Source organism: Sinocyclocheilus grahami, unplaced genomic scaffold, assembly GCF_001515645.1.
Source record: "Sinocyclocheilus grahami isolate Dianchi unplaced genomic scaffold, SAMN03320097.WGS_v1.1 scaffold114.1, whole genome shotgun sequence".
Lineage (NCBI taxonomy): Eukaryota > Metazoa > Chordata > Actinopteri > Cypriniformes > Cyprinidae > Sinocyclocheilus > Sinocyclocheilus grahami.
Genome location: NW_015505293.1, coordinates 660,965 through 673,204, shown reverse-complemented (window position 1 = coordinate 673,204; position 12,240 = coordinate 660,965). Strand labels below are relative to the sequence as shown.

Genomic DNA, 12,240 nt, shown 5'->3' with positions numbered 1-12,240 from the left:
AGATCGCTTGACGGAGCGCTCAGTCTGAGTGTTCTGTGAGTGAAAATATATCTGTGCTAAACTTATACTTGGCCTCCAACTCACGCACTGGCGAGTAAATCTGAGATTTTATAAGCAATTGGCTAATATTAGACATAATTTAGTCGCTCAGAGTGAAGATTTAGTCGCATATGCGAGTGATTTACTCGCAATGTAGAGGGTTGAGGGATGAGGTGAACTTTGACGTTTTAAAATGGCAAAACAAAACTGATTTAGTTAAGAGCTGCAATCTCATGCTTCATAATTTGGAAAATAAAACTACATATGAAATTGACACTTAACAAGCCTTAACCAGGTCTAAATTTTTCCATAAAGTCTCACATTTCCCCTTTCCATGTCTCGTGTTAGAAGTGCCACATTATTAATCATAAAGATCACATTTAAACTCTCTTTAAACTCTTCTATCTGGAAGCTGTTTTAATAAATGGTGGAGAATGCGGGCAATCTTCCTATACAGGACATACATTTAACAGCACTTAAGATGATAGTGTTCTGCCAGAAATATTTTCTGTTCTGCACTGGCACTTTTTGTGCAATTCTTGCAATTTTTTTTTTTTTGGTTTTAGACTAGCCCACAGAAAATCGCAGACGCTCTTAAAAACCCGAGCTAAAGTGTGTGGTTCACAAATACACTATAAAATTACACATTCGCATACACACTTGAGCTAACAGCTTCCCTATCTGAACTATCAGTGTTATAGCGAGAATAAAATGGCTCATGATTCATATAAAACCATTAGCCTTTAAATAAATGAAAACAGATACTTGCAGAAACACAAAATTAATCAGTGAGGAACGCCGTGTGCAGTACTACTGTAGTAATTAATCATTTCACAAAAAGCTACAGTGCAAGTGTGTCTAATGCAACTTAAAGGAACATTTTGTCTTTGTAAGGACATCATATGATGGCAGAGGCATTACCACATGATCAAAGTCAAGCTCAAGGTCCCTCAAAATCTGTCATTCCATAGAGGCCCTGGATTCACATGGGTGCTATTTATGTGTCAAATATAGGCATGAATCAAACTGTCTACTCTGGAGTTCTCTGAAAGCCAGCGTTTTCAACCAGGGATTCGTGAAGACAACATATGAAGCAATGAATACTAACGACTTTCCTTACTATATGAACGAACATTAGCTAATAATCTGTTAAAGGCATTATATAATCATTGAAACAGCCCTAATGAATGCCATTATTAGGTATTGCTGAGAAAATCTAGCTTTTTGGTCCTTGAGGAAATAGTCTTCCATGTATTATATTAAGATAAATGCATTGATTTGATAAAAAAATAATAATAAAATAAATATTTAAACTGTAAAAAAGAATATTGTAATATTGTGAAAAATTATAAAAAATAATTGTTTTCTGTTTCGTTTTTTATTGTTTCTGTGATGGCAATGATATTTTTTCAGTTAACACTTTAGATTAGAGAACACTATACACTATTAACTAGTTGCTCATTAGCATGCATATTAGTAGCATATTGGCTGTTTATTAGGACTTATAAAACACATGTTAACAGCCTTGTTCTGCATGATCATATTTTAGAATCACACACTCTACCCCATACGTAAACTTAATTACAAATAAGCACCTTATTTAGTATAAATAAGCAGCAAATTAGGAGTTTATTGAGGGAAAACAAAGTAAATATTCCCTAATCTAAAGAGTTAACGAAAGTTAAAAAGAACAGAATTTATTGGATATTAAAGTCTTTATAAAACTCACTCTTGATCAATTGAATGTGTCCTTGCTGAATAAAAGCATACATTTTTCATTAAAAAAAAAAAAAAAAAAAAACTCTAATCTGACTCTAAACTTTTGTGTTGTTGAACACCACAGCAAGTAATGATTAGGCATTCTCTTTTTAAATTACTTAGTAATTTATTCATCAATTATACTCCTAAAATCTGAAGAATAAGATGATATTTCAATACCCATGCAGCAGGATGGGAATGATTTTGTTATTAGTGTTTTTAAAGTGTTTTTTTTTCAGGGCTGCCTCATCATTACCCAGACCCACAACACAAGACTATAGCAGAGACATGTTTACACCAAATGATCCCTTTCCTCATAAATAACAAAAATCAGAACTCTAATGTTTACAAAGCACCCCTCTGGTGACCGCACAAAAACGTTGCCACCGTTTTAAGTGTCTCCCATAACTGATATAGCCTAAATACACACAAGAGATGTTCAAAATAAATTGTTCGTAGCTACAATTTGTGCTGGTTTTCAAAACTCCTTGCGATAGACAACAAAAACACTTGGCTTAATCGTACAAACTCTATTTTTAAATTACACTCAACAGACTGTTTATTGGAAAGCCTCCATCCAACAACAAAACCAAACAGGATGTTCGAACAAATTAAGCAGCCGATAAGCAGCTTCACAGCACCGCACTCTTTTGAAACGTGCAATAAATAGCCAATCATACAGCTGAAATGACCCAGACAAGTTAATATGCGCAATCACTAAGCTGTAACAACAAGACAGACTTGATGACCTGGAGGTTTATTCTGAAGCTGTTTGAAGAAAAAGCAGCTACGCTTACAGATGGTTGGACGGCATTAGACCTCTCACGTCTCGCCTTTTGGCAACCGTGATGCAAAGCGGCTAATTCGCAATGTAATTTGTGCAAGCAACATTCAAATTAGCAGGAATTCACCTCGAGCAAATAAACAAAAATGTGAGTAACTCGGTCCACATTGCTCAGCTTCTAAGTGAATATTTCAGTTAGTAATTAGGGGTTAGGTTGGTAAAAAATGAAAAAGCTGGACGTTGTGTATAGCTAGCCAACCATGATTAAGAATGAAATGAATACCGCTCTTCAATATTTCTAGACAGATGATGGGAGGCTCGACAGGCAGGGTCAGGTAGCTGGGCAGGAAAAGCGGATCTATAACAATTATCTGAAATACTCGAGAGACTGGAGCTCTGCCTCCTGCTCTATTTATACACACAAAACTAAACACATCACCTCTGTCACTCACACCAAGAGCTGCCATTTATACCTTATCACCTTATTTCTGATTTGTTAAGACTGAGAAGTGGATCGAAAAACAGATTTTCATGGCAGATCTCATAATTTACATATACTTTCTAATGCATGCCTCAGTTGCATGGCATTTTGAGTGATTCTATAACATAAGCACACTCCTTGAAATGTTCCAAAATGAATGTTCTATAAGGGGGCTTTCGACAGCTATGACCTGGAACCATCATTTTTGGCTTTCCAAAAAAATAAAAATAAAATAAAGAACTCTAAAGAACATTTTTCCACTATAAAGAACCTTTTGTGCAATGGAAAGGTTCCATGGATGTTAAAGGTTCTTCATGGAACCACAAAGGCTAACAAAGAACTTTTATTTTTAAGAGTGTAGAACAATATTTTTTTGTGTGTGTGAAGAACATATTAATAATCTACAGTACATTTTTCCACTATAAAGAACCTTTTGTGTGATATAAAGTTTTCATGGATGTGGAACCAGAGAGGCTAAAGAAAGCAGGTTTCGTTTTTTCCAAATAACCTTTCAGTTTTTAAAAGAACCATTTTTTCTTTGTGTTTAACACATTAATAATCTAAAGACGCAATGGAAAGGTTCCACAGCGGTTGAAGTGTTTTCTTGGAACCACAGAGGCCAATAAAGAACCTTCAATAGTACCACTTAGGCCAATAAAGAACCTTCAATAGTACCACTTGAATAAACCTTCTGATTCTTTTGATTTTGCATTCTGAGATCTGATGTATATTTAATTACAGAATTATTTTCTGAATACATGATGTGAGAAATGAAGAACATTGTTATGCGGCCTGCTGTTGTATCAATGTATAATGTCTTACAATAAAAATCATATTGATTTCAGAAACAGAACGTTTTATAACGCATCACTGCTGCTGTGGTTCACCTGAGTGTTTCTGAGAGAGCTGAAGAGTGAAGTTTTACTACTATAATACTTGTATAATACTTGTTGGCAGCAAAACGTATTGTCAGTTTGGAGAATTACTCCGCTGATGAAATGCTTTCTACATCTGATTGTGTAACTGATGTATTTACCAAACAGGAAATGATGCAACTAACTGTAAACACAATCAGAATGTGTCTAAGAGGACCATGTAATATATCAGTGCAGCCTGATTATACACGAATCTCTGCCCCCAATACAAAGTGCAGGGCTAAGTGGCGTGACTATATTTTATCAAATGTGTCAACCAGGGGAGATTTTACTAAGTCGTGGTAGGCGAATACAATATTTATGTGTAAAAGTGATGTTTAAAAAAAGTATCAAAAATAGCAAAATATCAATTTAAAATACAAAAATCAATTTTTTTCAAAATATATAAATTTTAAAAGTGGTGAAATTTGAGTGAACCATAATTTCAACCAAACAGCCAAGTAATTTCAATGTTTAAACTGATAAACAAAACAATAGAATAATTCACACTATGCGTTCCACACTGTTTTTCATTAGAAAACAAGAACGTTCCTTTATTACAAAAAGAAAAAACAGATATTTTTTTTATGCTAATGCTGATATGAATATCTAAAAAACAGGGTGGGAAACGGCCAATATAATGACAAAATATATAATCCAATTAATGAGAGAGTGCACAAATTTGCTGAAATGAAAAGGAAAATTTTTTTACACACTATTTTACTCAAAATAAAAAATAAAATAAAAAACCATGGAAAAAAGTCTGCGCAAACTAAAATTATGAACAAATTGGGGAGATTCTAATAGTCGTCCAAGTGAACACTGTTGTTGGATGATGTGATCATCTTAAAATTGCCAAATATGACCTAGAAAATACATCTGCCAATCACTAATAAACAGCCATAATTATCAACAAATAATTTTTCCAAATACACAGACAAATGTCAACAAATTGATGAATCAAGTCACAACGCAGAAACGAATCATACGTGACTCTAACAATGTTTCGCAAATGAAGCTTATTCACACTACGCTCTACTACTCACAAAACTATTAATAAACAGTTAACAACACAGTGCGTTAAAGTCCTCACAACATATCTTTATTTTAAAATCATCACAAATAAATCCTGAACATTCAATATAGTCACCCATCCCTACCACGGAGAGAGCACACAGGCAGAGAAGCGCTCAAGGACAACAACAGTCTCACTTTACAAAAACACACCTAACGTGGAGATACAGATGCATAACAACGCTGCTCCATTTCAAAGCTGTGCAGACGTAGTATCAGACAGGAACAAACTGCAGACGATCAGAGACAATAACACTGATGAAAGAAAGAAAGAAAAAGGAGAAGACGAGGTTGCAGCACTCACCGGTAAGAACAGCTTTAGCGGACGGGTCAGCCAGGTCCAGGGCAGACTTGCCATCGGTGTTGCGGATGTTGGGATCTGCGCCATGCTGGAGCAGAACTGTGCAGGGGAAACACAAGCAGTATCGTAACTCAGGCAAGCAGAGGCTGCTGCTGGGGCCGTTCGCGCTACTGACTGGGAGTGCTTGCCTCGGCATGGTGCAGACATAAACACACATCGCGCACCAGCGCACCAGGAGCAGCAGCGAAAACAGCCCGCATGGAAAAACACACACTGCAGAGAGGCGGGGGGAAAAAGCCCATGTTACTGAGAGAGAGTCCGACTCCGGGCATGTGACGGGAACTCGGGTACGAGAGTGGAATATCAAAGCATGTCTTCCGATCCTCTCCACGGCCCCCTGAGAGAAAGGAACAGAGATGGAGAGAGCCGCTCGCTGGCGCTCTGCTACTGAGACCCAAGTAACACAGAGCACCTAGAGCGAGCAGCGTCTATCAACTGTCTCCAGTCCTCCCCTCTCTCTCTCTCTCTCTGTACAACAACGTACGCATGTACACAAGCTAACGTACTCGTCCTCTCCCACTACCCACCCTGTCTATTTCACTACCCTCCACAGTAACACTTCCACACATCTCTCGCTCACTACAGTTCATCAGAGAGGAATTCTTTTACAAATCATTGGGAACATCCAGGAGCTTGGGACTAGTGATGTGCAAAACAATATGGTTTCAAAATCAACTAGTTGACTTATTTGTCTTCTGGAAGACTTGCATAGTTAGGTTGATTTTGGGTTCACCTGGACGCAATTTTCAATTTATTTGTGCAGGGAAAAATTCAATGTTCATGGAGGCATTTCTTTTACAAAATACTCATCTTTGCATTCCACACCCGTTATCTTAAAGAGATTGAATTTGTTTTCTTAAAGAGTTCACCCAAAAATGACATTTCTGTCATCATTTACATCACCCTCATGTTGTTCCAAACCTGTACAGCTTTCTTCTGTGAAACACAGATGATGCTATTTTGAAGAATGTTGGACACTAAGTTTCGGCGACAATTGAGTTCCACTGTACAAAGAAAAAAACACAGCACGAGTAATATTTCTAAAAATATCTTGATGTTCCACAGAAGAAATAAAATCATACAGGTTTGGGCGACATAGCAGTGTGTAAATGAAAACAGAATTTTCATTTTTGCTATATAAAGTGCCGCTGCTAAATATATAAGCAAAAAAATGAAATAATATTACATATTGTTAAATAAACAAACAAACAAATAAAAATAGTGGACCTCACTAACTGACATCTTGGTTGTTGTACAGCTTGTCAACCATCATGGCCCATCTTCTCTTAAAGAAAAAAATTATGCTAAAGAACTGCATGCTAATTACAGAACTGCCACAATAAATAAATAAATAAATAATAAATGTAATTTAAAAAAAATCCAGAAACAAGAAAAATCTACATAAAACAGATTTCTTTTTAAGAATCCTTTTTTTTTTTAAGTTTTTTTTTTTTTTATTCAGCAAGGGTGCATTAAATTGATGAAAATGACAGTAAATACTTATATTTATATATACACATGTATAAATAATGCTGTTCTATTGAACTTTTTATTCATCAAAGAATCCTGAAAAACATATATTATATACAGTTTACATACCCCTTGCAGAATATGCAAAATGTTAATAATTGAAACAAAATAAGAGGGATCATGAAAATTGCATGTTATTTTTTATTTAGTACTGTCCTTAATAAGCTATTTCACATAACAGATGTTTATCTATACTCCACAAGACAAAATAATAACTGAATTTATCAAAATGACCCAATTCAAAAGTGTACATACCTTGAATCTTAATACCGTATTGACCCGAATATAAGACAATGTTTTTTTCTTGGAAATACATCTGAAAAAACGCGGTCGTCTTATATTCAGGGTCTAGACTTTGACATGTCAGTAATACACCCACAACAATAGGTGGCGCCAAATATGCATAAAACGAGTGTGCCATGAAATACGTAATGTAATGCGTGTTGTAAAGATCGCGAGTAAAAACAAAAGAAAAAGAAAACCTTACAGCTGCATGAGTCGTGACCGTCACATTAGCCTGATGGGACCAAACTCTCTTTGTGATTTTAAAACGTAAGACAGTACCCAGATTTGAAGACTACAGTAAGATTTAACTTCTACTGTTAATAAGATTTTGGTAGGCTACTATTAGATGGATAACCTAAATGTCCTAATTCAGATGGGCTACCTGTTTGTTTTGCTTTTTTAATGGTATATCAAAAAGTGTATATTTTTTAAATGTGATTGTTGGTACAGTTGACCAGTTTTTACCATACTTTCAAAACAAAAATTAAAATAGGAAAAATATGCAATATGAAAATAATTGAAGACAAAATGTGTTTTACTGAGAAAAAACAAGATTTGGTTTTTAAAAAGCCTTTTTCCAAAAGGTACATCTGGAAAAAGGGGGGTCGTCTTATAATCAGGGTCATCTTATATTCGGGCCAATACGGTACTATGTGCCATTTCCTGGATGATCCATGGCTGTTTTTATATTTTGTGATAGTTGTTCATGAGTCCTTGTTGGTCCTGAGCAGAAAAATCCCCCAGTTCCTGCACATTCTTTGGTTTTCCAGCATCTTCTGCATATTTGAATCATTTCTAAGGGTTGACTGTATGATTTTGAAATCCATCTTTTAAAGGGTTAGTTCACCCAAAAATTTAAATCTGCCCATGAATTACTCACACTCAAGGCATCCTAGGTGTATTTGACTTTCTTCTTTCAGATGAATCCAGTCGTCACACAACTCGAATACAGTACACAATTTTCATGATCCCTCTTATTTAGTTTCAATTCTTAACATTTTGGACATTCTGCAAGGGGTGTGTAAACGTATGAGCATAACTGTATATCATTATATCCACAAATATATTAAGCAGCACAACTGTTTTCAACACTGATAATAAGAAGAAATGTTTCTTATGCAGCAAATCAGCATATAAAGCATTGTGTGACACTGAAGACTGGAGTAATGGCTGCTGAAAATTCAGATTTTCCATCACAGCAATAAATTACATTTTAAAATACATAAAAAAATAGAAAAGTGTTATTTTAATTATTATATGTTGTAATGATATCGCACAGCATTACTGTTTTCACTGTATTTTTGATCACATAAATGCATAAGAAAAAATCATACTGACAAACATTTGAACGACAGTGTAGTTGACCATCATGTTGGGACCGGCTAATACGACAAAGCATAAGCTTTACAAGAAAGCTGTTCTAAAAAAACACTAGTGTAAAATCTTTAAAGCTTGTGAAAAAACAGCTGTTTTGTTCGGATGCGTTCGTGAATCCTGGAAAAGAAGCTTGTGCCTAAAAAAGGAGAGCAATCTTGCGTTGCGCGAGTATGATTTTGATGCTACTGCTATGCCGGTGATTCATAGGTCATTCATTTCTCATCAGAAAAACAGTTTTGACAAGCATTAAGCCAGTGTGAAATACTCCACTGCATCAAGGGAGGACTCGGGGTTTGATGCGGAAAGACACTGGCTGAGGAAAACGGTTTAGCTAAGTGGGAAGATACAGCTACTATCAACCCTCTCAGTCAAATTAATATGCACTAAAGGCCCCATAGAGACCACATTTGCATACACTGGTGTCATGAAAGCACTTGAGCGGTGGGCTGCCGTGGGGTGGGTGGGAACAGAGGGTTGGAAGTGTTGCATGACGGCGATGGGGTGATTAAAATTCGTTGGCGTGCTTATGACAGCTTGCCTATCCATCAGGCGACAGGCATCGAGGGGATATCGTTGTAACCTCTGCACTCCGGGCGGCCCCCCCTCCCTACGAGATGCGTCTACGTTGTCTGCATGCTTACACATAGGCTACTGAAGTGTCAATGAAACAATGCTAATTGTTTTGTCTAGATCTATTAACTTATTCAAAAATCCCCTGCATTGGTTTCATTTGTGTATTTATTTTGATACTTTTCAGGGAGCATAAATATCAGTGTGATACAACTGTTCTGATATTATAACAAAGAAAAAAGCTTGTTGCAAAGGAAACACACAACTTTACATAGTTCAGTTAAGGCTGCTTTGTGCCTGCTTAAAATGCAGTGTAAAAGACACAGTGTTTCCATGCATCCAAGCCAGACTAAATTTCACCTGCTAAGACCCACCTCAGCCCATAGTATCAAAGTATATCATTGTAATTAATGTGTAAATGTATTTAAGCCACCACTGAGCAGCATTACACATTGTGTAAAGACCCTTAAATGGCACTTTTTTTCTGTGCCACTTTGCAATGTAAATTTGGCATAAATATCAGGTTCTTTGAATTTATGACTTAAAATGTAACTAAAATGTCATGTGGTGCAACTCCCTAAAAAAGGTATTGATATTTTTTAATTAATAACTCATTATATTTGTAAAAAACCTTGCACAAACGTTATATTTTTTTAATGTTTAAGATGTGCATACTCCCTTTTATTCAACGTGTGAAAATATTTGATTACTTTTTACATGGCCATCACACCAAATGACATTTTTAAAGTTAGCCAACCTATACTTTTCTTTAAAGCTGCAGTCCGTAACTATTTTGTGTTCAAAATTTACAAAAATTAACATAGCCTAATAAGTGAGTACATGATGAATCCATTTTCAAAACAGTGTTTTTGGCTTATCCTGAATCACTACGGTACATCTATAATAAGTTTTTATATTTCAGACTGTTACTGGTGGAACCCCTGCAGAGTAGCCCAGTACCTGCATGATTCGTCTTAGACATAAACAGAGAGAAGTAGCTCCGGCTACAATGTTCTTTCGCAAGACGCACGCAGTTCTGATAAAAAACAAAGTTTTTCAAAACTATATAACAAAGTACATTCATAGAATGTGGTACATTTGTTTTAAACTACAATTATAATGGATTTATTTTGTTCCTTTCTTTATCATGTACAATCTTATACGTCATTGACCCTGAAATAAACATGCAAAGATGTGTGTTTAGAATACAAATGAAAGAACCACAGAAGCGACAGCATTAAAACAGGTGCGGAGACCTACAGTCGGTCATAAGGACCTTTTGTATAAACAACAGCCGCTGCGTGTGCAGTAATTGGTGGTTGGAGTGCGATCAGCAGAGTAAGGTAATTGCAACCGAACGCTGAGAGGGCCTATTAACTGAGAGCTTCAGAGAGAACATGGGTGCTTGGGTTAATGTATAACCATGTACAAATCCCTGCTGTTCTAACAGCATTCAGAGAGTCTCGCATTCACACATATATCAGACACAGCCATCTCTACAAGCTGCCGTTCATTAAATTTCTTGACATACTTAGACAACGGTGAAAATGCCCATTAGTGCCAAGTGAAATCATTAGCGATTTGATAAACCCAGAAGGGAATGGAAGAAATGACTCGCAGGGCTTGCAAACACACACACGGGAATGAACACATATTATCCAGGATTGAAGGTGTGCGCTGAGGACGTTTGTGATTAATCGATTTATTGATTGTTCATTTTATCCCTAGCGTGCGCAATAACAGTTAGCCGCATTGGAAAATAAGAGTGGATGGCTACAGCTCAAGGCTATGAATGTGGGGAGATCAAACTAATTCATCTGGTAAAAAAGTCAGGAGCGAGGTGGAGAGGTAGAAATAAAAATTAAAACATGCTGTCACCATTATCGTCATCCATCTTTGAGGCAAGGAATGACGGCATGACCTCTAATTTCAAACTGCCCTCCTGCAGCTTTGGGCTGATGGGCACAAAAATTAATGAGTGGAGACCAGCAGCAATCCTAATTAGCAGAGGGGATGCTAATTATTTATTCATTATGATCAAAGGGCAAAGGTGACAACACTTGTTGGGTGTCGAAAGGATAAAGATAAGAGGGGGGAAAGCTTCTAATGGGAAAAATAGCATTGAGCTGTTTATTGTAGTGCTGGGCGGTATACTGGTTCATTCCGAATACCGGTGTTTATTTTTATTATGATATGAATTTTTTTTTTATACCGCAATACCGGTGTATGTTGCTTTAACAACGTTCACGAACGCGACACTGTTTGAAAGAGGTCCCTTTTCACTGTGGTGAGGGAACAGCTGTATGTGTTACTAAGCGTGAAAGTTCCAAAACTGAAGCTGTAGAACTAATAGAACGTGATGACACAGAAGAACTCATTCACAATATCCACACTGACCGCCACAAATATCCACTGCTCCCTGCCACCTAGCGACACACATACGAGTGCGACTTTAGCACTAGATTTAGCTTCGATTTTATTTAACTTCGAAACATTCATTCACGGATTTGCGCTACTGTCTTCACACACAGACGAAAATTACTAGAGAAGTGTGAAGTGTGACATAACATACCTCTGTAAATTAATACAATATAAATTCACGTCTCGCGCACTTTAATGCCCTTTGAATGGCGGATCTCCACCAAATTCGGGGGATCCCTTCAGCTTGAGGAGCCCTCTTGAACGCCATCCTTCGCACGCCGGTAGCCCCCCGAGATCGCTTGATCGGTCGGCACCGGACCGCGAATTTAACCACCCGTAACTCCCGAACCCTGGGGGCTATCGGCGCGGAGGTGGTCTCATTCGAAAGCGGGCCTCTAGACGTACCCTCGATTCACGTTCGAGAGGGTTCCTCGAGCTGAAGGGATCCCCCGAATTAGGTGCGTATTCGCCACGCCGTTACGGAGATATGGCCGTTCAAAGTTTCAATGGTTTTCCATAGACTTAAGCTTCAAAAGCGTTTCATCCAGGTCGCCAGTAGCAAACAATGGAGCACGCTCTGCTGGACAAACTAAGTAATTACACCATTTCAAGCATTTTATCTGTGTTATATGTTCTGTAAAAAAAA

At 37.0% G+C, this 12,240-nt stretch overlaps 1 protein-coding gene across 1 annotated transcript in view; it reads right to left on the bottom strand.

The window, feature by feature from the left end:
* The window catches only part of tnksa (tankyrase, TRF1-interacting ankyrin-related ADP-ribose polymerase a), a 113,832-nt gene that overhangs the window by 95,717 nt on the left and 5,875 nt on the right, over positions 1-12,240 (bottom strand). Inside the window, exon 3 of the mRNA XM_016277668.1 lies at positions 5,355-5,450. Coding sequence (XP_016133154.1) covers positions 5,355-5,450 — 96 coding nt within the window. The remainder of the gene's footprint in view (positions 1-5,354; positions 5,451-12,240) is intronic.